The sequence below is a fragment of the Podarcis cretensis genome, assembly GCF_951804945.1.
Source record: "Podarcis cretensis genome assembly, chromosome: 11".
Lineage (NCBI taxonomy): Eukaryota > Metazoa > Chordata > Lepidosauria > Squamata > Lacertidae > Podarcis > Podarcis cretensis.
This window is the reverse complement of record NC_137180.1, coordinates 33,520,982-33,535,314: the sequence shown is the minus strand read 5'-3', so window position 1 is coordinate 33,535,314 and position 14,333 is coordinate 33,520,982. Positions and strand designations below refer to the sequence as shown.

At 42.5% G+C, this 14,333-nt stretch overlaps 1 protein-coding gene across 1 annotated transcript in view; it reads right to left on the bottom strand.

Annotated features, from left to right (window-relative positions):
• Positions 1-14,333, bottom strand: part of EDIL3 (EGF like repeats and discoidin domains 3) — a 240,794-nt gene that overhangs the window by 42,611 nt on the left and 183,850 nt on the right. The window contains exon 9 of the mRNA XM_079995641.1: positions 8,564-8,748. Coding sequence (XP_079851767.1) covers positions 8,564-8,748 — 185 coding nt within the window. The remainder of the gene's footprint in view (positions 1-8,563; positions 8,749-14,333) is intronic.

Below are 14,333 nucleotides of genomic sequence, written 5' to 3'. Positions count from 1 at the left end.
TTATTGAATCAGCTCCAACCTCTTCCTGTTCTGAAAGCCTCTGTGTCTGTTTGCACCTGTTTGAGCGTCCTGAGAGCTTTGGCTTTGTTCCAGCCCATTTTCAGTTGGTCCCCTGACAACCAGCCGTTGAAGGTCAGAGGGAGTTGGCATAGGCAGCTGTAGCCCCTGCCCAGCCTGCGTCAAATCTAAACCTTTCTGTTTCTGCCCATATTCTGCAACTGGCTGTAAAGTTCCACTTGGAACTGGCTCATTCCTGACAATACCATAAAAAGGACTTCAGCGCCTGAAACTTATATAAGCCTCCTTGAGAAGAATTTTATAGCAACATAGGGATAATCCAGCAACCGGCTGGCATGACCAAAATGACATTTCCGCTTCAGCAGCATTGCCCCTCTGCTACAGCAAAGCAACAGTGAAGCTATGAGTAGAGTCCTTGACTACTTCAATTTTGGGACCTGGAGAAATTAAAGACTGGAGAAATTCTAACGTCTGCATAAGCAGGACAAATGCTCAATTAACAGGCAATCTGGAGGAGCCCCTAAAGTTTAAGCTTTTTTCAGGTTTAGCTAAGAATGGAAACACAAATTAATACGCCAGATTATTGTTTATCAGTTCCCTATCACAAAAACTAGGCACCTTAATTATTTCTGAATGTCATACATTTTGCAGTGCAGATTTATTATTATTATTAATAGCAACATACCATCTTTTTATAGCTACTTATCATGCCATTAAATGAAAATGGAACCTAAGGAGGCAAAACCAAACAAACATACACACCCTCAAATGTCCCTACCACTTACCCCTGTTTATTTCATGGACTCTTGTAAAATAAACTTCTGGAAAACCTTTTCTGCCCTGCCTTGTTAATAATGTCCTTATAGGTGGCTGGCCAGAATAAATTCAATTACTTTCCAGAGGTTTATAGCCTAAATGCTGCATTTTAAAAAAGTTTCTAAAAATTGAAATAAAATAAACTGAAATGGAATGCCTAAATTCTATTGTAGCCATAAACATTTTCATAAAATGAATGGTGAATGGAAGCTTTGCAAAGTTAAAAGCAATTTTCAAAAGGGCAATGCCACAGTGTACACTTTAACAACACTATTAATATGAATAATGGATTCAGCCTGAAATCATATGCAGGGCAAAGTGGGTGAGGCGATGACCTCCAGAAACTGTGTCAAGTGCATTGCTCAGGTAATGCCCTTGGATGCTGTAGAGTCCATTTTATCACTAATCAGCATAATTAATGGGAATTAATACCACATAAAGAAGGCAAAGTTTTTTCCAGCATGACAAGTAGAGACAAAGACAAAGTCAGAGAGTAGGCTGTATGCCAGGGGACAAAATGACTATTTCAATTGGTACTTTATGTTTTCAATTTTTAAAAAGCTTTTACAGATTGAATCATCTGCTTTGGTCATGTGAGTTTCTCCATTACCCTTCTGAAATTTGCAAGGCAAGTTACTGCAATCAGGAAATAAAAGCACATTTTTTACCAATGTTTGAGAGGAAGAGATATATCAAATTGAGTCACAAGTATTTTCAAGAACTGATGTATAGCATGTCTGGATTGGACTCTCAAGTATATCTTTGTATTTTTAAGCACTCACTAAGATTGTGAAGCCTATGGTTGGTTGATGAGGTACTTTTGGGAAATTAGGAATTCATGTGAAGCCTTTATGTATTTTCCTCACCCCACCCCACTTATGTTTAGGCAGTCAGCAATGACAGTGAGTGTCTTTACAGCTGTGGCACCCTGCCTTTGGGATGCTCCTATGTATCTATGAATACTTTCCTGAGGCAGCACACTTGGTGCCTTATTTTTAACAAATGTGTGGAAATATTTGTACTTGTCCACCTTCTTCTTTTTAGACAATGCTAGTCTGATACTGCCTTTGGTTGAGCTCAAAAAGTTTACCTGCAATTTTATTCGCCAATATACTGTCTTTTAAATTTATATTATGGAGATTATTTTAATGTTATTTTCATTTCAAATTGCCTTGAAAACTTGTTCAGTTATAACCTGGGATTCTGAGGGGAGATCCAGACATGTAAAGGATTATGCTATCAATCCGCTTCTTTATCTTTATCTTTATCTTTATCCCATATTGATGGCCTTTCAGCTGATTCCCTGGTGGCCCGCTGGACCGTGGAGTTAACCAGGGCTATTGACCGTTTGGCTACGAAGCACCCTCTCCGATTGCATGGAGCCTGGACAGCCCCATGGGTTTCCATGGATCTGAGGTAGATGAAACAATTGCTGAGATGGCTAGAGCGCTGGTGGCGGATAACGCATTCTGAAGCTGACCAGATACAGGTTAGAGCTCAATGTCGAGCCTACCAAGTGGCAACAGCGACGAAGACTTTCTTCACCACCTCTATTACATCTGCAGAAAACAGCAGCAGGAGACTCTTTCAGGTGGTTTGCAATTCAGCAGAACCACCTGCTCCACCGGGGCCTAGTATGGGCCACATGATCTCCTGCAATGATTTTGAAAAGTTTTTTTGCAGATAAAGTCACTCAGATTTGGGAAGAGGTAGACTCCACCATGGGAACAGGGCCAGGGCGGGAGAGTGCTAGTCCTGTCTAGCCAAGTTGCGTGGGATCAATTCCAATCTGTTACCTCTGTGGATGTGGACAGGCTGCTTGGACGAGTGAAACCAACCACCTGTCTCCTTGATCCTTGCCCATCCTGGCTTATAAAAGCTAGCCGGGAAGGGCTGGGCAATGGGCTTCGCGGGGTGGTGAATGCTTCTCTCTGTGAGGGAGCCTTCCCAGACCCACTGAAAGAGGTGGTTATCAAATTGCTTCTTAAAAAACCATCTTTAGATGCGGCCAATATGGCCAACTATTGCCCAGTCTCAAATATTCCATTCCTGGGCAAGGTGATTGAGCGAGTGGTTGCTGAACAACTCCAGGCACGCCTGGAAGAAGCAGACCATTTGGATCCCTTTCAGTTGGGATTCAGGTCTCATCATAGGACTGAAACTGCCTTGGTTGCAGTGATCAATGATCTCCGGTGGGCTAGGGACAAAGGTGAGAGCTGTTTTCTAGTTCTGCTGGATCTCTCAGCGGCTTTTGACACCATCGACCATAACATCCTTCTGGACCATCTAGAGGGGCTGGGAGCTGGGGCACTGTTATTCAGTGGTTCCGCTCCTTCCTCCTGGGCCATGTTCAGAAAGTGGTGGTAGGTGATGAGTGTTCAGACCCCTGGGCTCTCACTTGTGGGGAACCTCAGGGTTCTGTCCTCTCCCCCATGCTTTTCAACATCTACATGCAGCCACTGGGAGAGATCATCAGGGGGTTTGGGCTGGGTGTTCATCAGTATATGGATGATACCCAGCTCTACCTCTTGTTCAAATCAGAACCAGTGAAGACAGTGAAGGTCCTGTGTGAGTGTTTAGAGGTGGTTGGAGGATGGATGGCAGCTAACAGATTGAGGTTGAATCCTGACAAGACAGAAATACTGTTTTGGGGGGACAGGAGGCGGGCAGGTGTGGAGGACTCCCTGTTCCTGAATGGGGTAACTGTGCCCCTGAAGGACCAGGTGCGCAGCCTGGAAGTCATTTTGGACTCACAGCTGTCTATGGAGACACAGGTCAATTCTGTGCCCAGGGCAGCTGTTTACCAGCTCCATCTGATATGCAGGCTGAGACCCTTTGTGCCAGTGAACTGTCTCACCAGAGTGGTGCATGCTCTAGTTATCTCTCGCTTGGATTATTGCAAAGTGCTCTATGTGGGGCTACCTTTGAAGGTGACCTGGAAACTACAACTATTCCAGAATGTGGCAGCTAGAATGGTGACTGGGAACGGCTGCCAAGACCACATAACACCGGTGTTGAAAGACCTACATTGGCTCCCAGTACGTTTCTGAGCACAATTCAAAGTGTTGGTGCTGACCTTTAAAGCCCTAAATGGCCTTGGCCCAGTATACCTGAAGGAGCATCTCCACCCCCATCATTCTGCCCAGACACTGAGGTCCAGTGCTGAGGACCTTCTGGTGGTTCCCTCACTGCGAGAAGCCATGTTACATGGACCCAGGCAGAGCGCCTTCTTGATAGTGGCACCCGCACTGTGGAACGCTCTCCGACCAGATGTCGAAGAGAAAAACAACTAGCAGACACCTGAACGCAACCCTGTTTAGTGAAGTTTTTAATGTTTAATCGACTATTGTCTTTTAATATTTTGTTGGAAGCTGCCCAGAGTGGCTGGGGAAACCCAGCCAGATGGGCAGGGTATTATTATTATTATTATTATTATTATTATTATTATTATTATCCCTTAAAATTGAGATGTCTGGGAATAATCTTGGATACATATTTCCAGCATATGCACACAGGGGGCTGCAGAGGGCAGGGGAAGAAACTGGAAGTACAGTTGTGCAAGTAGCTTTTTGTTACAGAAGTGCACAGACATCAGTGGGTGTCATCCATAAATGCTGAGATGGAATGTATTCAGAAATGCAAAGCACAGGTACAATGCAACTAGTATCATATTAATGGCAAAAGTATAATTCCTTCAGTCCTTTCATATGGTCCATTTCACACTTCCTTGTGACAGACGTATTTGCCTTCTGTAGTGTTTGTTGTAGGCACACATTTGCTGTAGCTGTTACCTCCACCTTCTGACATTAAAATTACATTGCCAAATAATTTTTTGCCCTCATTATCTTTAGCTCTCTCTGTGTGTGTGTGTGTGTGTGTGTGTGTGTGTGTGTGTCAAATGGGAATAATTTCTCTTCAGAAACCATAACTTGCCTTACAGGGTTTTTGTATAGTTTGAAGAGGGGGTGGGGGGGGGGAACAGGCATTACTCTTCTCAGACTGACAGAAAATCTGCCAGCAGCCACCTGGATGCAGAATGAATCAATTTGTATACTCAATCAGGTACAACAGGAGAAAGCGTTTGGAACATAACATAAATTGTTAGAGAAAATAATAAGGGCTGTCACTGCCTCGCCTCCTCACTTCCCTAATTCCCTGCCCATCTGCATACAACCACAGATTCATTGTCGCCAGCAGTAGAATAATGTACCTCAAAGTAATACCACATTGTCCCTGAATGAATTTGGTTTTTTGAGATCAGCAGGAGACAGAAAAGCGGCCTGTCTGCATGCATTTCCTACTTTCTCATTTGCCATCCAATTTCTCTCTCTCTCTCTCTCTCTCTCTCTCTCTCTCTCTCTCTCGTGTGTGTGTGTGTGTGTGTGTGTGTGTGTGTGTGAGAGAGAGAGAGAGAGAGAGAGAGAGAGAGAGAGAGAGAGTGAGAGAGAGAGAGAGAGTCTGTGTCAGGCAAAGGGAGGAGCTGTATCCCTTAGCTCCTACCTTAGTCTGGAAATAGATGCTGCTCTTCCTCCCTCCCCCCCAAGAAAGGATTTTGGATTGGCACGAATCCTTCCCCCAGACTCTGAAGAGGTTTACAAGGGTTCCTTATAGAATACAATAAAAACAAACAGATCCTTACATTTTAACAAGAGATCCTAGGGGCAAGGAACTTTTTTTTAAGTCCTCTTGGAAATTCACCAGCATTTTTGTATGAATTTCTCTTAATATATACATATTTGTATGCAGTTTTGCCTAACATACACATTTCTGCAAAGCATTTTTCCTTTAAAGAATCCATCTATAATGATGATGATGATAATTTATTTCTACCCTGCCCATCTGGCTGGGTATTCCCAGCCATTCTGGGCAGCTTTCAACAGAACATTAAAAACAGAATAAAACTTCAAACATTAAAAAGTTCCCTAAACAGGGCTGCCTTCAGATGTCTTCTAAATGTCAGGTAGTTGTTTATTTCCTTGATATCTGATGGGAGAGCGTTCCACAGGGCAGGCACCACTACTGAGAAGGCCCTCTGCCTGGTTCCCTGTAGCCTCACTTGTCGTAGGGAGGGAACTGCCAGAAGGCCCTCGGTGCTGGACCTCAGTGTCCGGGCAGAATGATGCGAGTGGAGACACTCCTTCAGGTATACAGGACCGAGGCCATTTAGGGCTTTAAAGGTCAGCACCAACACTTTGAAATGTGGTTGGAAACTCAGTGGGAGAAATAACATCTCTGTATGTTATTTCACTAAGATATGAAACTATACACACACCATACACTAATGTATGCATTTTTGTGCACGTTACTTGCTTGTAGAACTGCAAGTACAGAATTTCGTATGATGGTTGTGTTTTGGTTCACAAATTAGGTAATTAAAAGTGAACTGAATCAAATTTCCTTCCCATCTCTACCTCTAAAAATCTTTTCTGGTGTGTGTGCTGGGGGGGACACCTTCTTATGTGTGTGCTGGGGGGGCACCTAGATCAGGGGCCGGCAACATTTTTTCAGGCTGGTCCGGTCCACTTCCTGAGAGACCTCTTGGTGGGCTGGAGCGTGCGCACCCGTGTCTGAATTGAAGCTATTTCCTGTGCTCTTCCGGGTCGGAAGCACGGAGTCCCCACGCCGATCCTCTCCTGTCTCTGTACCACAAGTGGAAAGGCTCAGTTCTGGGAACATAATGCAGCCCACCAGACCTCTATCTGGCTTCCTCTCCCCAGGCCACACCTCTCATGGCCTGCTTTACACCCTGAGTGTTATTACCCAGCTGAAATATCTACTGGAACTCTGATAATGCACCCTGCTTGTCTAGAGAGCAGTATGCAAGTGTGTGTAGAAACTAGCCTATAGTAAAAATATAAACTTTACACCCCTTGTTTCACACATTTTTTCTTCTGGCTTTACTCACCACTGCAATGTGGCCCTCTGAAGCTTTCTTGGAAAGGAATGTGCCCCTCAGCTGAAAAGGAATCCTTGACCTTCTCTATCAAGTGCCTTCCCAAATAGCAGAAGTTTTATAAAGCAGAGTGAGATGTCTGCAATGTGGGCACCTCCTGGTGACTTGAGGGGTGGCTTGGTGACCCTGACTTCTTCCCACTCATAGTGCCTTATTGCTTTCCTCACTGGCTTGCTGATATAGTTGAGCTAGCAGCATGTTCCATGTAGTAAATCCATATTCCTCTTTGCTATGGCTTGGGATATCACAGTATATTAATGACTTGATTGAATATACCCATCTTCAATTACTGAGATAATAAATAGACATGGAAGTTCTACAAGTTCTGTCTGTCCCCTTCCCCCTCCATGTGTGAGTTCAGAGCAAATATGTTTATCGCTCTGTTGAATTGCTTAGCAACAGCAGGTAAAGAAATTGAAGAAGGAAAAGCTAATAAGTTATAATTTATATGTGAAAAGATTGCAGGAGGCTAGTAGCACACTTCTGGCACAGTTAAGGGTTCATGCTGAGAATTCCATTCTCCCCTGGCAGCGGTTTCAAAACAATGCAATCAACAATGTTTCTAATATGTAAATTGAGCAGTGACTGGTCAAATAGTCTTCTGCTTGGTGATTTGTTGCTCTTTTGCATATTAGCCTTCCGAGGAACTTTTGTAAATCACCCCAATGCTGAAAACAAGCAATGTGTACAGCTTCTTAATGAATTTATAGTGCAGAATCAATCTTACTAGGGCCAAATATGTTAAAAGGAAGGCAAATTTTGGAGTAGTAGCCTAATGCATTTTTTGCAGCCACCCGTCCCCCTCAAAAAACCCCCAAAAAACAAAAAAGACCTCCTTCACCAAAACCCGAAACACCAGGAGATGGGAGAAATGATGCTTTTTTCAGAAGTCATTAATCAAATTCAAACGTTCATTTGCTTTGACAAATAATCAATTGCAATTCTATGGCTCTGGAGAATTTCCAACTGAATGATTTAATATGGTTCAGTGAATCTGATTTTGTAAATTTGATCCAAAAATATTCAATTAAAATCAGCCACTTTTCTTCCATTGCTGTAGCACAGACATGACACAGCCAACCAATCACATATAAAACCTTTCCAGCTGGGATTTAAGATTGTCTGTTCAAAGATTGAGTTCACTTGAAAGATTCTTCTAACAGCATGAACTATAATGAAGTTAGGCATAAGTACCTGGATTTAAAAAGATTTGTTCCCACTAGTACCTCAGCTTGGGTTGCGTATATGTGGATGTTCAAAGAATTATTGTGTAGAATCCGTTTCAGCAATTTATGTCATTTAAACCCTCTGAGACAAATTTGAAACTTGGAGTTTAATGTTCAAATGCACTGGTCATGTCTTTATGACAGAAGTTCACATGGTCTTGTATCTAAAGGGATTCTGTGATTTTGATAAAAGGAATTCAATTATTCCCTATAGATTTTTGGGCTCAGGCTTCTTGATATTCCATCCATTAAACTGTATTTCAGCAATTTCTGGATTGATTCTATCACTCTGTGGGGAGAGTCAACAGACACATCATAACATGGTTTTCTAGGTGTCCTGTCTGTTATATTTCCACTTGCCTATTTGCATCTATTGAACCACAATCAATCAAATAAAAAATATGATGAATTAAAGGACCACACACTCAGATATGCCTTTGCAGTATTATTCACTCAGTACAGCCAACTCATTTATACATGATAGCATATGTCCTTCCATAAAAATATTATTTAGAAAAATGGATCCCAATAATTACTACAAATTATTTACCTGCAGCCACTGTGACTGGTCACTATGGCCCGATGTCCAGGCATTCACTTTGCCTTGTTTGTCCAGACGAGCTTTTCTAGGTTCCCATGTAAACATATCCATATTGAGTGTTCTGAAGACACTGGAAGCAGTAATCTGATAATCCTGTATATGTCCCGATTTCATCCCCAGAGGTTCAGAGCAACCTACAGAATTTAAATAAGTTATTTGAGGATATCTATTTAGGCAGTCTATAAATCCAGATGTTGCTTCTCTTATACATATTTATTCAAAGTGTACAAATCTTACTGTCAGCAATTTGGAAACCTTAACAATCATTTAAAACTGTAGTTCAACAATGCATGAGTAAATACTACTTAAGAGCATTTGAAAGAACATTTAAAATCTTTTTATTTATTTTTTACATACACCTTATAAAATGGTAAAGTGGTTGTATGTTTAGCTTTTTGCTTTAGGCAGAATTTGGTGGCATTCCAAGGCATCCCTGGAAATGACTGGATATGAAGAATTAATTACAGATTGTATAAATAGCAAACAGCTTGTCTAAACCACTTAGCCAAGGCAATTCTGTATTGTCAGCCAGTAGTCATAGTTCATACTGCATATTAAATTTTCCATTAACTTGTTAGTTGATGAACAGTATTAGTATCCATCAGCAAATGATTTAACTGATTTACAGCCTCCCCATTCTAATGTCAAAATCTGGAAAATAAAGCAAGTTATATTTATCTACTATGGGTATTCATTTGTCACCATGATACTCTTTTGCCATGCTACCTACCTATTAAGGAAAAGTTATTTTCCAGTGTACTATATTTATACCACTCTGCATTCTTTCATAAATCCCATGTCTCTATTTTTCTCAAAGCATCTAAACTTTTGTTCAGGTATATTTAGTTAGAAATGGCATTTTTCAGCAGGATTGTGCAGATTATAGATATTATACCAAAAGAAAGAAAGTCACAGGGAGTCATCTGTTAAAGCAGTCTTGCCAACTCACTATCCTGTCCTCCTCTGCAAGCAGATGTTCTTTGAAGGTTTTTGCATCTTGATCTGACCTTGACCTGACCACTAGTTGGAGACCTCTAGCGGAATGATAGCACAGTGTGATCATCACTATAGAATTGACTTCTTTTGATGCCTTTATAAAACACTCTAACTGAACCCAATGATTTGTTGCTCCAGTTTTTATCTCTTGATGCCTTTTTTAAAAAATGTGAAATTCAGAGTCTTGCATTATGCATCAGCCAAACATGGTTGTGCGCACTGTCCTGGTTCTTACTGCACAGCCGTAATTAGTTGGGGCCAGAAGTGGTGGGATTTTATGGTGAAATTATTTTCATTCTTGTATGCTCTGTTTTATATGTGTTTTATGTAACCTAAGTAACTTGTGATATCTGACAACTGACAAATGCAAATGATAAAATATGAACAAACAAATATACGTATGCAATTCTAAACAGGAAGCTGTTTTAATACATACTAGATTATGTCTCAGCATCTTAAAAAGCAGAGACATCGCCTTGCCAACAAAGGTCTGTATAATTAAAGCTATGGTTTTCCCAGTAGTGATGTATGGAAGTGAGAGCTGGACCATAAAGAAGGCTGATCGCCGAAGAATTGATGCTTTTGAATTATGGTGCTGGAGGAGAATCTTGAGAGTCCCATGGACTGCAAGAAGATCAAACCTATCCATTGTTAGGGAAATCAGCCCTGAGTGCTCACTGGAAGGACAGATCATGAAGCTGAGGCTCCAATACTTTGGCCACCTCATGAGAAGAGAAGACTCCCTGGAAAAGACCCTGATGTTGGGAAAGATGGAGGGCACAAGGAGAAGGGGACGACAGAGGACGAGATGGTTGGACAGTGTTCTCGAAGCTACCAGCATGAGTTTGACCAAGCTGCGGGAGGCAGTGGAAGACAGGAGTGCCTGGTGTGCTCTGGTCCATGGGGTCACGAAGAGTCGGACACGACTAAACGACTAAACAACAACAACAACAGATTATGTTTATGTATTGTTTCATAGTTTTTGCTATGGTGATAATAAAATTAACTGCAACTGTTACTTATTTCAAATATTTATATTCTGCCCATTACCTGAAGATCCAAGAGCTGAAACACATACTGATTAATAGGACTAAGTATAAACATTACACTGTTGTAGTTTATGCTCTGGAGATTTCGAGCAAGCAGAACTGAATCAAAATTCTTTTCATGCATCAGATTAGTTGATAGAACCTTGCACAGGAAATGGGCATACCAGTCAAGGAAGCTGGCAGCAGTCCCTAATAGGTCAGAATGGTTAAGCTGATACTCTCCAATCCCTATCCATTCTATTTAATTTATTGGTTAATTGAAAGATTTTTAAACTAGGTAGACAACTTTGATAAGCCAGGGATGGGAAATCTGCAGTCCTACAGAGTTGGACTCTAGCTGGTCTCAGTTCCAGCCAGCATGGGAAATTGTCAAGGATGATGGGAATTGTACTCCAGCATCATCTGAAGGTTGACAGGTAGACCATCGATTACTTGTTGATCTAAGCAAGTATAAGGCCTGTTCCTGTGGATTATCAGCCACCATTTCTTGCAATCCCTGTTTGAATGCTAAGCAACACTCAGTTCTTTGGTTCCTTATCAATGATCCTTGGGCTTGTCAAAACTTTGACTGACTTGTCAAAATTCTGATTTGATCTATTGCTGGGAAATCGGGTCCTCACTTAAAAAAGGCACGTATTGCGGTTAGACACCCTGTGTTGTGGGTGGGTACAACTGGTAAGCCACAACATCCGATTGGTAGATCCAATCTGGCCAATGTGACGCAGTTCAAATGGTTTGAGAGACCTATTTATGCCCAGAGCTTCCTATTTCAGTGTGTGCATTTGGAACACCTGCCCATCTTTCCCTACGTATAGGGCTTGTTGTGCTTGACCTTGCTATGCCGTCGTGTGTCGTCTGCTGTTGGGACAGGGGCACGGCAGGAATTTTCCCCACTTGGCTGATTGGCTGTTGCCATTTGGGTTTTGCCTGCCGCGTAGCAAATCGTCACAACTTGTAAGGTTGTGGATAGGTTCTGGTTCAGGTGATAGGGATGGGCAAACACTCTCACCATCCCTATGTGTAGGGTATTCCATTAAAGGAATCCAGGGACTCGTTGGTTTGGTCAACCACTGTGAGGGGGTTGTGCCTGTGCCTGCGTCCAGGGGGACATTTGGGTGGCAGAGTTAGCCTGTTCCCAGCTTTCTGCTTATCCAGGTGTTCACCCTTGGCTGACCTATGCTGGAACCCTGGGTCAGCACTACCTGCATGGCAGGGAACTAGTCAAACCAGAGCCTATGCAACCAGTCACTTTCTGTAATCAATAAAATTGTGGCCTGAATTCTGCCAAAAACCAAACCAAAAATTTGAGTCAAGTGTGGATTTATTTAGGGGGGAGGTTTCTGGGTCTGAACACGCAAATGAGTCACTGCTTGGATGGCTGTGTACACATCACCACTTACTCTGGCTCTAGTGCCCTCCCACCTCTGGCTTTTGAAACAGTGTGCATACGATGTTACCCACAATGCTGAGCTATCTTGTAGTTTATTGAGACATACTACTGTTTGATTGCTCTACCCTCAAACTAAGCTTTAATCTTCAAAGCCACATTCACTTTGAAATTGAGCTGAGGTGTGTACATTTGAGACAGCCATTGGTGACGCTTTATGAATGTGTGGTGCTGGGACGTGGAAACAAAGCAGGTAATGTGCATCAGATGAAGACACCCCTGCCCCCTCTGTGGTGTGTATAACAGCATGCAAACACAACCTGCAACACAGCAGGGGGAAATGGCCTACCTGCGTTTTAAGCCACTAATGTGTCTATAGCCTAATATGCCCTTGTTTTATGGCATCTATCTTCCCCCACCCTATACTTGCTTTCCCCACAGGATGTGAGTGGTGAAGCAACATCTTTTTGTATTTCTGAAGTCTGTTATTTGTAGGTTTTCTAAGGACTGCTATTGATTTTCAAGGGCATTTCTCCTTGGGAACTGCATTTCATTTTTAGCATTTCTCCAGATTAAAAAAAAAAGCTGAGGCATTCTGAGACAGACTGAGACTAAAATGGTAGCAGTGATATACACAGACAGTAATATGTGAATTTAAAATGCTGAAACTCCTACACCACCTACAATTTAAGTGACTATGAAGCCAAGCTGAAATGGTAAAGGAAACTTAATTGAACTTTATTTTTTTTAAGCCCTCCCTTGCCCAAGTCCAGGTAAACCACTGTAAAGATCCCCCAATCAGCAATTTATCATCCCTTTATACAATCAAGAGCCCAACAATAAATAACTTTAAACATAAAGGTTTATGCTATTTTTAAAAAGATGGTAGTCCATTAATGACAAGAACTGCTTGAAGCCAGCTATCCTACTTCCGAAATCAAAGTGTGTGGATATTTATGCATTCAAGGATGTACAAAGTGTAAGGACTATATTTTGACTGCAGCTCCATACTTGGGGGTTTATATTGCAATGGTACGGGATATAAGGAAATATCATTAAATTGCTTCAACTGTCCCACACCAGTAAATGGTATCTTATTCTGTCATACAAATGGCATTTTATTGAACCTGATGCCAGCTACGATGTTGCTGGCCTTCAGCTTCAATGAGCTCTAGACTGCATGGCAACGGACAGGGATGAGGGGACTGCAATAGTCTGACAGAAGCCTTGATTTAAGTGCTAGCCTGGTTCTTCTCAGTAATTCTGCTCTCTGGTGGTTGTTTTTTTTGTATGTCTCTTCATTTAATGTTACATTTATATCCCATCTTCCTTCTAGTGAGTTCAAGGTGGCATACACCCTCCCCCAACTCTTTTAATGTTATATTGTCATGATCTGGTTCACGGGTGATCGAAGTCCCGGAAGGGGACGTCAGGACCGGGGGCAAGATGGCAGAGTGGGAGCAGGAACTGAAGTCCAGAAGCCAGGAGTCAGGAAGCCAAGAGTCCGAGGGTCAGAGAGCTGGGAGTCAAGAAGCCAAGAGTCTGAGGGTCAGGAAGCAAGGAGGCACGAAGTCAGGGGTCTGAGGATCAAGAAGCAGGGAGTCAAGAAGCCGAGGTTCAAGGATCAGAAAGCAAGAAGCCAAACGCAGCAAGGCAGGGAGCATGTTGCTGTGGCAAAGAGCCGAAGGGAAATGCTGACCTTATATCCCTTCCGAGCTCTTGCCACCAGGTGCTGTGAGTTACCAATCAGCCTCACCTGTGAGGCCGCACCTTGACTATTCAGAACAAACTTAGGAAGGCCCCAGTCCTGCAAAGTCCTATTGGTCACAGGGCCTGGCTCCTGCATGCACACCTGACATATATTCACAACAACCAGCGCTTTTTTCTGGGGGACACAGGGATACGCATACGCCTGAACATTTTGTGAATCTAAGTTTGGCCTCATTGAGGCGCAGTATTTCAATACGAATAGGAAACTGAGAGTACCCCTAAACATTTTCTAAAAAGAAAAAAAGCACTGACAACAACCATGTGAAACAGTTTAGAACAGGGGTTGTTAACCTGGTCCCTACCGCCAGGGACCAGGTCCCTACTGCCAGTGGGTATTTCAGGATTCTAAGTGGGGGGTAGGGGTTTCTACGGCACAAGCTGAATCCTCCTTCCATTGAGCACTGGTGGGCGGTAAGGAAATTTTACCATTAAGAAAGATGCATTAGTGGGCAGTTGGTATAAAAAAGTTGACTACCCCTGGTTTAGACCCAAGGTCACTCAGGAAGCTTCATAATCT